At 39.6% G+C, this 13,587-nt stretch overlaps 1 protein-coding gene across 1 annotated transcript; it reads left to right on the forward strand.

The window, feature by feature from the left end:
- Window positions 1-17: 17 nt before the first annotated feature.
- On the forward strand, window positions 18-12,260 carry COX7A2L (cytochrome c oxidase subunit 7A2 like). Its single transcript, XM_017661036.3, has 3 exons — window positions 18-181; window positions 10,313-10,444; window positions 11,374-12,260. The coding sequence occupies exons 1-3, from the start codon at window positions 110-112 to the stop codon at window positions 11,512-11,514; spliced, it is 345 nt and encodes a 114-aa protein (XP_017516525.1). The 5' UTR covers window positions 18-109; the 3' UTR covers window positions 11,515-12,260.
- The last annotated feature ends 1,327 nt before the right edge of the window (window positions 12,261-13,587 follow it).

Below are 13,587 nucleotides of genomic sequence, written 5' to 3' on the forward strand. Positions count from 1 at the left end.
CTGGTGCAAGGTCCTTGGGCTGAGCTTTGGGGCGACAGCCGGGAAGGCAGGGTCCTTTCCTGGGGAGGTCGCGCAGGCACTGCCTGCGGGAAGCCGGACTCGCGGCGTCATGTATTACAAGTTTAGTGGCTTCACGCAGAAGTTGACTGGAGCATGGGCTTCTGATGCCTATACCCCTCAGGTATGGGCGGCGCCGCGCCAATTCGGACGGGAGAAGGGCGGCCCGAACCTCTGCGCCAGGCATTCGCGCGCCGGAACTGGGCGAGGTTTCTGGCCGTAGTTGGGTTTGGTCGCCCCGCGCCTCCCCGGTGCCTCTACACACCCGCTTGCCACGGCCGTGAAGGCTTCTAATTCTGTAGCTGCTTCCCTGCCGGGCTTGCCTGGCGTAGAGGTTGGGCCTGGCACTCGGCAAGGGTCAAAATGACCCCCGGGGTCGTTGACTGTGGCTCGTGAGATCGGCGGGGCCCAGAATGTAACCCGGCGGAGTTTGAAGTTCAGCCTTGTCATTCTTTTTAAGGTCTGGCTTGCGGTCTCCTCAGTGCCCATTGTCATCCTCTTGCCGCTGCCCAAAATGCAGCCTCATCCAAGCACGAGATTGGAGAGCTGGAAGACTGCATGGAGGGAAGTCATAGGGGCAGGAGGAGCTATGTGACCAGAATCGGGAGAGTTAACCGGCTCCTTGAAATGTCCGGGTGAACATGAGCAGTTAACATGCAATTGCTTACACTTCCTCAACTGTGAAACAGTTGACGGATAATTGGAGTTTCGGTCTCCAGATAGTGGTGTGGAGACGATAGATTTTAGAGTCCCAGACTCTTATTTTGGGCTCAAATCCTGGCTTTGCAGCTTTATTTTATGACCTTAGCCATATTAGTTTATTGTGAGCTCAGTTTCAACAAGGGCAGCTTTAGTACAGATTAAATGAGATGTGTGACAAGTGACTAGCAGTCTTTGGCCAGGTGGTTGGTACTGAATAAGTGGTAGCTCTTCTCCAGAAGTTGAGTCTGAGATATCATCTATTCACTCCTCCTCACAGAGTAGTTTTGAAAGGGCTGATGAGATAAGTAGTTGGAAAACTGGGCTGGAATAGTAAGGGCCCCAGGTGAGGTGTAAGGGACTGTTCCATTAGTGTTACTTCCTCCATTTTCTGTGGGACACTGAAACTTGCCCAAGACAGGATGTTTAAGAACGATTTCAGTCTAAGGATGTAATACTAACATTAACAAGAGTAAAGAAGGTAAGAAGAAGGGCAAGTTTTTGGGGGATGTTAGTTGGGAAGGAAGGGTCCAGGTTAATCAATGTTGAGCTTGTAATGATGTGTCATGTCTAGTGGCACCAGATTTATGAATACAGAGGTTAATATATTTGGGTGTCTTCAGTCTATACATGGTATTAGAATCTGGGAGGAGATCGCTCAGGGAGTATAATAGGGAAGAAAGGTGGGAATATGATTAGACTATGGAAACATGAAGGGACAGTAGAGGAGTACATTTATTAAAAGAACAATCCAGAATTAGAAGGGAAACCTGTGTGGTGTCGCTCAAACCAAATTGGTACCCATATCTGAAGAAGGCATTGTCAACAGTGATTTCTTTTACAGATCATAGGAAAATAGCCATTTTTGTTACATCTGCTGCTTCTGTAAAGCAAGTGTATTTTTCAGTGTCCAGATCTCAACTGTTAACTTACAGTTTGATGAATTAGTGTGGAGTGTTAATATGGTATGGAATATTGTGGTGTGGAGACTATAAGATTTTAGACAGATTTTGACAAATGCATTCACTGTAATTCCAACCTCTGTTAACATAGAACATTATATCACCACTAGGAAGTTCGTTTTTAATTCTTACTTTGTCAGTCTCCAGGTGCCTATTCTGACCTTGTCACTATAAATAGTTTTTGCCTGTTTTTGAATTTCACATGAATGGAATCACAGTACTCTTGTGTAAGACTTTTTATCCCCCCCAATATTTCTGAGGTTCATTCATGTTATATGTACTAATAATTGCTTTTAGTGCTGTGTAGTGATTTCATTGTATGAATATATCACAATTGATCTGTGCTCTTGGTGGTTGTAGATGTTCTTGCAACAGAATTTTAGCATAATCTAGGTTTCATTACTTAGTAAGGAAAAAAGGGCCTTAAGATTTCTAGCACCTCTTGAATTGTGCTTCTCTTGAGAATTTGAACTTGTGAAGGATTTCGAAGTTATGTTGAAAGAAGTGGTGCTGTGTAGGCTTCATATGAGTTGCAGATTTCAGAGAGATTGTGACAGACACCAGAAACATTACCACACTGTAAAATGTAGGTGTTTATAAATTTCAATATTACATAAAGTGAAAAACCTAACAAACATTGAATAACGATATGGAAAAGCTAGTTCTCTAACAGTAGTACAGGTAGAGATTTATGAATCAGCTTGATAACAAATAATTTTGGGGCAAGTATTTTATAGTAGTTGGTTGAAAAATGTTTTCCTGTGTCCAGTGCCAGAAATAAATTGAGGCTTATAGGTACATGAAAACATCATTAGTCATTACGTAAATGCAAATCAAAACTACAGTGAGATACTACGTCATGCCTGCTAAATAAAAAAGAACAGGTGTTGGTGATAATGTGGAGAAACTGGAACCCTACTACATTGCTGGTGGGAATATAAAATGAGGTAGCCACTTTGGAAACATTTGGGCAGTTTCTTAAAAAGTGAAATATATTTTTACCATATGACCTATCAATTCCTCTTCTACTTAAAATGGCAGAATATTCTAGGTAAAGGGAACTATGAGAGGGAAGAGGGGTTGGCTGCAGGAGAATCATTGGGTAGGTAAATTTGACCTTGGTAGATTGAGGTGATCATGAAGGGCCTGGGATGGTAGGATTTAATTTTGTGAGTAATGAGTAGGAATTTACAACTCATTGATGCAGAAGGTTGTGATAAAATCTAGTCCAGAGGTAGAAACAAGAGCATTCTTCTTACCTTTAGTTTCATGAAAGCCTTATGGTGTAGGAGCAAGTATCATGACCATAACTATGCTTTGAAAAGATAATCTGATGTGGGGAGACCAGTGCCAGGGATCCCTGTTACACCCATAAAATATTTTAGGGTCTTCTGAGTAGGAATGGCGAAAGAGTCAGAGGTCTGGGAGGTAAGCGACTGATGGAGATTTCAGAGTTGGGGAAGGAGGACTTCAAGAAGACTGGGTAATGGGAGGATGATGGTGATTTCCACAGAAATAGGGAGCTACTGGGTGAGAAACTGGGTAAATTGTAGATGTTCAAAATGTAAGGCTCATGAGCAACATGCAGATGGTGGTATCTAGCTGGCAGTTAGAAATGCATAACTTGAGTCACTGCACATTAAATCTTTCTATTTCTCTACCTTCTTTCCTCCTCCCCAAACCTAAAAGGTAGAAGAAAAGGAACTTGCCCCAGTAAACTTTGAGGGGGGAAAAATCATGTTTACTCTTCTTTTTAATAATTTGGAGCAACTAAAGTAGACCAGGAAGGCTGCTTGCCTATGGAGCATGCCCACACTCCTGTTGAGTGTGACTTCGCCTTATTAAACTACTCTTTGCTTGTACCTGATGGACCTGCTTGTTAATTCTTTTTCTATCAGTCAGGAATCCTTCCGCGGGTTGAGGTCTCACCTAGCAGGCAGGGAGATCTCCTGGGTTGGATCGCCTAACAACATTTTTGGAAGAATGGCTGACTTTGTCTGTGTTTGCCTTTAAAATCTTTTATTGTCATTTGATTAAATGGATAAGGATTGTTTCATGGTGACCTTAAGTCCTATTTAGGCGAGTGTCTTAAAATCTTTGTTGACAACTTCCCCAAATCAAATTCTAAATAAAGTCTTTTCACTTACAGTTAATTCACATATTCCAGAAAGCTCCTGGAACACGCCAGAGGATTTTCTCTGGAGAACTTTTTTAGCTAATTCAGCTTATTAATTTGATACATAAAATTACCTGGGAAGCATTGTCAGATGAATGTTGCTAAACTTTAGATTGTTAAACTGTTTCTGTTACAGAAATAACCAAATTTCCTTGTCAATTGCCTTATGATGAACTCTCATCAGATCTTTAATCATTGCCATTTTTAAGTCTTTTGTCATTTATAGTTACTGTTTTATTCCGGAACTAGTCGAAAAACTGCATTTTAGCAGAACAGGAATTAATTATATAAGATTGAGTAAACTGAGGATGATGGTTTAAATTTTTACAAATTTTTGTTTCATATGTTTCTGAACTGTTCAAAGACCATGTGTTTGTTTTTCAACTTTTTCTCTTAAGCTAATTTATAGTAGTTTGGTAAATTATATGTTTATAAGCAGAACTGAAATATTTACCTGATCCCTCCAGAATTTGGAAACTCTCAGTGAGTATTTTATTATTTTTTGGCAGTATATTTATTTGCCTAAGTTCAATAAGAATCTGTTCTTGTGACAGAACACAATTGAAACCATTAGTTATATTACCAAGGCTTTGACTGGAATGCCGTATTTGAGAGAAACGTGTAGACTCATATATGACCAGACAGCTTTAAGGAACTAAGGCTGACTTTATGGAGCCAGTATATCCCTTTGAAGAACTGGCCTGGTACCCTGCCTACAGAGTTCCCAGCAGCCTTACCCAGGTGAGTAAGGAAGGTCACCTCCTGGCAAGCACAGGAACCTTAGGATATTTTGGGGACCTCGAGAGGACAGGCATTCACTCAAATCTATAGGTACTGCGGTGAAACCTGATGGCAGGTTCCTTGCTTGGCTTCCCCAATGATGAGAGGCATTTGAGGGTTAAATCTGAAGTTCCTTATGAAAAGTTCCAGCAAAGCAGATTTAAAAGAGCCTTTGTGATCAGTCGCTATCCTTACTGCACTTATGTAAATAATCAAGCCAAGTGTTATAAACAAATTAGTTTTAATGTGGTTACCTCTAATAAAAGTGGGGGTGATTTTAGAGATAGAAGAATTATGTTTCAATAGTGCACCCTTATGGATATTAGATTCTAATATCTGGCTATGACTCTCCAAATGTTTCCACTTTTCTGCCATCATTTCAATTGGCATCTTACTATTACTAGTCCTCATATCCGGGCCTTGTATTCTTAAACTCCTTGTCAAATTTGTTTCCTCCAGATTACAGAAAATCCAGCTCTAGGTGTGTTGCTCAGACAAGGATTTCAATCCATCCTTCACACTGATGAAGACACACATCAGCAACCCTGCACCTAGCCGCATCCTCCTCTTATGTGCCCTTGGCCATCTCGGCCACTGCTGAGACAGACCCATGACCCCTCCTCTCCCTGACAGACACCAAAGAACTGCTGGACCCATTTACCCTTGAAAGATTTCAGGTCCAGATTCCTTGAGGGGATAATGTTATACAGTAGGAAGATAGCCAGAAATGAGCAGGGAGTGGGGTGGGGACTTTGGCGGGTGTTTTTATTCTGTTCATGCTTGTTTATATCCTAAACATTCTGTGTAAACTGTTCTTGCCCGATGTGGGGAGGCAGGGTATAGGTACCAAACCTGCCAAAATGGACTAGTTCCAACATGGAGAAGTTGACCCTGACTTCACCTCAAAGTACATTATATGCTCATTAGCATATCAAAAATCACATCCCTTGGCACCCAGGAAGATCATCTGAGGACAAAAAGAAGGTGACACCCTAGTTCCCAGAAATCTGTTCTCTATTCTGAGAAAACCCCACCCAACCTGATGAATATTCCACCCCTGCTTAAACTCCAGCTGTAAAACCACCCAACCTGAACCCCCCACCGTGCTGCTCGCCTTTACCTCTGGAGCAAGTCTGCACTCCCTCCTTGAGTGTATATTTTGCTTTATTAAAGTACTCTTTGGTGGTATACATACATACGTACATACATACATACAGAAAGAGAGAGAGAGAGAGAGAGAAGGGGAAAGGGAAAGGGAGAAAAAAGACTAGGAAGAACCAGCTTCCAAACATGGTTACTAGTGAATGGCTCTTAATTGTAGAGATGGTGATTATGTAAATAGCTAAGAGGTTCGATATTAAAAAGCAAAACCTGTGATTTCTACCTGGTCTGCAGTCTACTTATTTTAAGAACAGCTTTCACTTGTTTTCTTGTTGCTGTGGGAGGTGTGGGAGGCTGTCATCAAGTGCTGATATATAAATATGACTTTGGTTCTGAAATACTGAAGTCTACATGGCAATGAAGCTATAGACTTCCTTAGCTGTATATGTACATTCAACAAATAATTACTGAATGTGTTTTCTGTGCCAGTTGCTTTTCTAAGTTTTGGGAAATAAGAACAGGGAACAAAACATACCAAAATCCTGCCCTCGTTGGGCTTCCATTGCAGTAGGGGGAGACAACTGTGAACAAAGTAGAATATGGTATCTTTTATGTATAGTATAGATGGTGATGAGTGCTGTGAGACAAAGCAGGAATGGGGGTAGGTTGTTAGCAGGGTAAGGGGGAAGGATATGAAGTTTTAAAAAGGGTGGTAAGGGAAAGACTTAACTGAGAAGGCGATATGTGGGCAAAAACCTGAAGGAGGTGAGGATGCCAGTCACATAGAAACCTAAGAGAAGAACATTCTAGACAGAGGAAACATGCCTGTTGCTGGGAGGTTTTAGGGGCTAGTTGAGTGGGCTGGGGCAGAGAAAGAGGATGATATAAGGAGGGGTTGAGGGATCATCCTGGAAGCCATTCTAAGAATCTTGGGTTTTGTTCAGTGAGATAGGAGGCCTTTGGGAGGGTTTGAGCTGAGTAGTGACAGTCTCTATTTTAACACAAATCACTGGTGGTTGCATAAGAGTAAACTGCAGGGCAGTAAGGGTGGAAGCAGAGTAACGAGTTCAGAGGCTGGTGTAAAAATCTGGGGGTTTGAACTGGAGTGTGGATTGGTGGAGATGGGTGAGAATTGGTCAGGTTCTGAATATATTTTGAAGGTAAAGCCCAAAGGATATGCAGTGTGTGAGGGGTATTAAGAATAATTCCAAGGATCTCCTCCTGAGCACTTGGAAGGATGGTGTCATTTACTGAGATGGTTAGAGACATATTTGAGGCTCCAGGTTGGGGCAGTTGCAGCCCTTGAAGAGGCAAAGGTGAAAGGATTTTGCTCTAGGTCCTTTCCTATAAATACAGCTTTCCTGGTCAAATCCACTCTTGAGAACCCTAGTGCTAGTTTTACCCAGCTGCCTTGAAACATTGGAAATACTGACTGCTCTTAAATTGTTGGGAGGTTTAATGATGGGTAGGTGAAGTACCTCACCACCATATCCATTCCTTTTACCTGTGCGGCCAAGAGAGCTGAATTATTGATTGTATGGTGTAATAAAAACACGGATTTGGCAATGGGGTATGTGTGGGGGACTTGATAATATGGGTGAATGTTGTAACCTCAATGTTGCTCATATGAAACCTTCATAAGATTGTATATCAAAGATAACTTAATTAAAAAAGAAACATGGATTAGAACCCCATCTTCCTTTGGAATCTCTGAGCTTTATAGCAAGGGCTCATCTGTAACATGGGCTGCTGATATTTCACTTATAGGGCTGATGGGAGGTCTAAATTAGTTAGGAAGATTGTAGAGCAACTTGAAAAAAATGCTTATTATAAGTGAAAAAAGCAGAATGTAGGATTTTATACTGTGACTGTGAAGATATTAAAATATACCTATGAAAAAAGATTGGAGATTTTACAGTTCATCATAATTGATGGGATAAGATAATGGGATTATAGGTAACTTTAAAATTCTTCATTCTAAACATATTGCAAATGGAAATCAGGTATTGTTTAATTTCAATCAGGGGGTTATTTTGGAGAACCATCTATATTCCTGCCATGGTAGGTCTGTCAGATAGAAAACCAGAGTTCTCCTGAGGTTCCTTTTTTTTTCTTTTAAATGTCTTTATTGAAATACAGTTCACATACTATACTCATTTAAAGTGTATAAGTCAGTGGTTTCTAGTGTATTAATAGATAATGTTCAACCATCATCACATTAATTTGAGCATTTTCATCACCTCAAAAAGATACCTATACTCCTGCGTGAGCAACTTACTGAACGCGTCTCCTCAAGCAAAGGAAACAGAAGCAAAAATGAACACATGGAACTACATCAAAGTAAAAAGTTTCTGTATGGCAAAGGACACCATCAACAGAACAAAAAGGCATCCTACTGTATGGGAGAATATATTTGTAAATGACATATCCGACAAGGGGTTAACATCCAAAATATATAAAGAGCTTACACGCTCAACACTCAGAAAAGCAAATAACCCGATTATAAAATGGGCAGAGGATATGAAGAGAATTCTCCAAAGAAGAAATTCAGATGGCCAACAGATACATGAAAAGATGCTCCACATCACTAATCATCAGGGAAATGCAAATTAAAATGACAATGAGATATCACCTCACACCAGTAAGGATGGCCAGCATCGAAAAGACTTAAGAACAACAAATGCTGGTGAGAATACGGAGAAAGGGGAACCCTCCTACACAGCTGGTGGGAATGTAAGCTAGTTCAACCATTGTGGAAAACAGTATGGACGTTTCTCAAAAAACTAAAAATAGAAATGCCATTTGACCCGGGAATCCCACTCTTTGGAATTTACCCAAAGAATACAACTTCTCAGACTCAAAAAGACATATGCACCCCTATGTTTATTGCAGCACTATTTACAGTAGCCAAGGTATGGAAGCAAACTAAGTGTCCCTCAGATGAATGGATAAAGAGGAGGTGGTACATATACACAATAGAATACTATTCAGCCATAAGAAAGAAACAAATCCTACCCTTGGCAACAACATGATGGAACTGGAGGATATTATGCTCAGTGAAATAAGCTAGGCAGAGAAAGACAAATATCAAATGATTTCCTTCATTTGTGGAGTATAACAATGAAGGAAAACTGAAGGAACAAAATAGCAGCGGACTCAAAACCCAAGAAGGGACTAGTGGTTACCAAAGGGGAGGGGTGTGGGAGGGCTGGTCAGGAGGGAGGGAGATGGGGATTGAGGGGTATTATGTTTAGTACACATGGTGTGGGGGGTCACAGGGAAAACAGTGTAGCACAGAGAAGGCAAAAAGTGAATCTGTGGCATCTTACTACACTGATGGACAGTGACTGCATTGGGGTTTGGGTGGGGACTTGATAATATGGGTAAATGTAGTAACCACATTGTTTTTTCATGTGAAACCTTCATAAGAGTGTATATCAATAATACCTTAATAAAAAATTAAAAAAAAAAGAATCCTATAATCTTCAGCTGTCACCCCTATTGCTCCCGCACCCCCAGCCCTAAGCAGCCACTAATCTCCTTTTGTCTCTGTAGATTTTCCTATTCTGGACATTCATATGAATGGGATCATATAATACGTAGTCTTTTGTGACTGGATTCTTTTACTCAGTGTCGTTTTCAAGGTTCATCCATGTTGTAATATGTATCAGTACTGCATTTATCTCCCCCTTATGTTCCTTTTAAGCCTGTATGTTTGTCCTTCCTTTATGCCTGTGGCTGAGGGAGCTGCAAATAGCAAACCTGTGTTAATTCCCAGATCTCATTCAGTTTACATTTACTGAATACCTGCTGTGTACCAGTAGCATGCACACTTACTTATCTCATGAAATCCTTTTAGTAGTAGATACTATTAATATCACATACATGTCATAGGTGAGAACACTAATGTTTCCTTTATTTTTATTATGTATTTTTAATTTATAGATTTTTTAATGTTGGGAAGTCCAGTTACTCTACTATAATTTTTTTGCTCTGTTTTTGTTTTTTGGTCCTGAAAGACAAGTCTTTTACCACTACAGGTTCTTCCGGATTGAGACATTTCTTTACTGTGTGTCTGGGAAGTTCACTCTGGGATTAGAGATTCTATGTTGATATGTCAGGCCACTCAAGAGGAGAAAAGGGACTAACTACCAGGTCTCTTTTGAACTCTAACCAGAAGTTCATACAGGTCATAAATGTTTTACTGGTTTGATAAAAAGACAAAGCAGGTGTTTCTGGAAGTTTGGAGTGGGCGCTTGGGTTGCTCCTTTCCTCGCTTTCCCCGCCCCCATCTTAATGGTGGGAAGTGCTTGACAGGAGTTGCTCTGGTAAAGTGGACTAGGGTGTTCTGCTGAAAGTTAAACAACTTTAGGCCTTAAAATTAAAGGGCTTTTGATGTGGATTTGGGGGAACTCCTTCTCTCTTGGGTAGTTGAATGACTGCCTCCACTATTCCTGAGAGCCTAGCCTGCTCTTTGAAAGGTTGTTCAGATGTTCAGACACAGTTCCAGCCTGACATTTTCCTTTTTTCCCTACAGGGATTAAAGCCTGTGGTTTCCACAGAAGCACCGCCCATCATATTTGCCACACCAACTAAGCTGACATCTGATTCTACTGCATATGATTATGCTGGGAAAAACAAAGTTCCTGAGCTGCAGAAATTTTTCCAGGTGAGAGAAGACACTAGAACAGACTAGTTGAGGAGAGAATAACTCATTTTTATTTTGGCAATGGGTTTTCTTCCAGTTATTTTTTCCTTGCTTGATGTTAAAATTCACTAGCTATTGTTAGAAGTGGAGGAGGCTGTCTTGGATTTGCTGAAAAAGAGAGAGTAGCCAGACTTGGATTGTAAAATATTACTCATGTTAATCTTCCTGCAGATAATGGAGATGTCAGTGACCCAGTTGCATCTCAGGTGCCATGGGAGTGGCAGTCAGTGCCTCTTACTGCCCCTTCCTCAAAAATATGTCCAAATTTGGGACCAGCTTGGGGGCTTTTAAAATCTGATGAGTAAGACTTGAATGGGGCATTTCAGGTCTTGAGTTGCAGTAGGGAAGGATCTTTGAGACTACAAAATAATGGATTAAACATTTTATGTAGTCTCAGAAAATGAGGGTTTAAAAGTTTAGCAGAAAGAAGGCAGTTGAATACAAAATGGGCCTGAGTGTTTTAACTGACCTGATATGCTTAGACTTCATCCATTTATGATCAGAAGTCACGCTAAGTGTAGAAGTAAATGTAGAGCATTTCATGTGCCTGTAGATCTTTGTTTTGGTGCTGATTATCTTTGCCTTAAAAAAAAAATACACCAGTGCTCCTTTCCTAGTGTATATAGCAATATATGATAAAGTCCTTAGAAATTTGGAATTTGTTGCATGCATGTTCCTGAGGTTGCATTCTCAAGAATGACTGGACTTACAAGCTTTATTTACATTTATAAGAAAATATACCAGTATTTCAGTTCGCATTCTAATGGATTAAGACTTTTTCCACTGCAGTGTGTTGAAGGACTAGTTATAAAGTAGAAACATTTGTTCTTTATTAGTCTAATTATAAAATCATTTTCTTATCATCCATGTCCTTAATTCTTACTTTCAAGAAATCTGATGGTGTGCCCATCCACCTGAAAAGAGGCCTGCTGGACCAAATGCTTTACCGGACCACCATGGCGCTGACGGTGGGAGGGACCATCTACTGCCTGATTGCCCTCTACATGGCTTCACAGCCCAGAAACAAATGAGTTAGGCTGCAGAGGACTGGTTTGCTTTTGGGTATAAACCCTTTGAATTTTTATTTTTCATTGTTTCTGTAAACATTTTCTTTATTACTTGAATGGCCTACTTAAGATTTTGCAAAGAAAATTGAAAGATATTAAGACAAATTTTGGTTTGTTTGTGAAATGCATGTGGCCTGTCAGAGCTCATCCAACAGTTAAAGCAATTATTTACAGAAATGCTGCTGTTCTCTGAATTTGAGCTCCTGATTTCCCTGGAGGTTCTGGATGAAGGTTGCACACAGGCTCATTAATGGCAGTCTGTGTTGAGGTCCTTGGGGATTTAACAGTGGCATTTTGAGCATGGGGTGCAGAAGCCTTTCTGGATTTGGATGTGGCTGAGGAAGGAAGACAGAAGCCAAGGACAGGTGCATGAAATGAGGGGTTTGAGTACCAAGTCACCTTGGGGATTTTTCTATCTTGCAGTAAAATATTAATAGAAATTATTTGCAGCCTGCCTCTATCCTTTGGGCAGTTTGTTTCAAGGGTTATTTGTCTCATGGCTCATGTCAGATCTTTAGAGGAATTTTATGTCTAATTGTTACATATTTATTCCACCATGGGAACAGAGAACACCTGTTTAGTGTTGCATTTTAAATTGATGTTTGTTTCATTAATGTAGCTTTGGTACAAATTCTCCTTTACCTTTTAAAAATGTCATGGTTTTAAATTATGATTTATTTTGATTGTGGAATAAATACATGAATGAAAAATCTTGTTTGAAGTCCTTTTAAATGAACTTCAGGGTAATTTCAGAACACCAGATAAACCCGAGTCTAATTTTTCTTTTTAATTAGGTACCAGAAAATCTTTATGAAATCGTTTCTCAAAGTCGAGTAATAGAGGCTAATGGCATATTTATGATTACCATATGTTTCCATGTAAGAAACCTATTTGCCCCTAAGTGAAATGTAACATGCATTTCATTTAGACATTAATTTCCTGTACTGTCAAAATGGGTAGCTCTCATATACCCTATATTAATGCTGAAAAAAGGTGGAATTTTACTATATGTAAAGTAGTGGTCTGTATCTTGCCGTAGCAAATAACAGCGACCTCTTCCTGAGGGTAAAATAATGGTGTTTGAAAACAGTAACATTCTTACAGTCTAGAAAGCCCTTATTTGTCTGTAAGAGTCCAAACTTTAACTTTATTCAAACTTTAACTTTATTCTTCTCTGGTATTTCCTCCAAGTTTTTATTTTGAAAAATTTCAGATTATAGAAAGATTGTAAGAATTGTACAGTGTATACCTATATATCCTTCACATATCAGTGTATTGCCTTTTCTTGCTGTTTCACACACACATTTGGTTTTTGCTGAGTCATTTCAGATTAAGCTATGGAATTATAGTAATTCAGCCATAAATACTTCAGCCATTATCTCCTAAGAATAAGCACATTTTCCTTTGTAACCATAATACAGTTTCCACCCTCAGTTTAACATTTGTAACAATACTACCATCTAAATATAGACTATATTTGAATTTCTCCAGGCATCTCAATAATATGTCCTTTATACTTGTATTTCTTTTTCTTTCATAGACTTCTGGCTTTTTAAAAATTGAGGTACATACAATAAAAATGCACAAATCTTAATGTAGCTTGATGAATTTTGACATGTAACTCATGTAACTATTGCCCAGATCAAGATACCAGACATTACCACTATTTTTTTTCCCCTTTGATCTGTTGCACCCATCCCTCTACCTTTCCTCCCCTATGGTAACTACCAGTCTGTTCTCTATGTTTGAGTTTATTTTGATTCTTTGTTTTGTTTCTTAGATTTCACATATAAGTGAAATCGTATGTATTTGGCTTTCTCTGTCTGACTTTGTTTACTTATATAATACCCTCTAGGTCCATCTGTGTTGTTTGCAGATGGCAAGATTTCTTTTTATGGCTGAGTAATATTCCATTGTATATGTGTACCACATCTTTTTTATACATTCATCTGTCCATGGTGTTTAGGTTGTGTCTGTATTTTGGCTATTGTAAATAGTGCTTTGATAAACATAGTGCATATATATCTTATCAGATTA

The sequence above is a fragment of the Manis javanica genome, chromosome 1 (assembly GCF_040802235.1).
Source record: "Manis javanica isolate MJ-LG chromosome 1, MJ_LKY, whole genome shotgun sequence".
Lineage (NCBI taxonomy): Eukaryota > Metazoa > Chordata > Mammalia > Pholidota > Manidae > Manis > Manis javanica.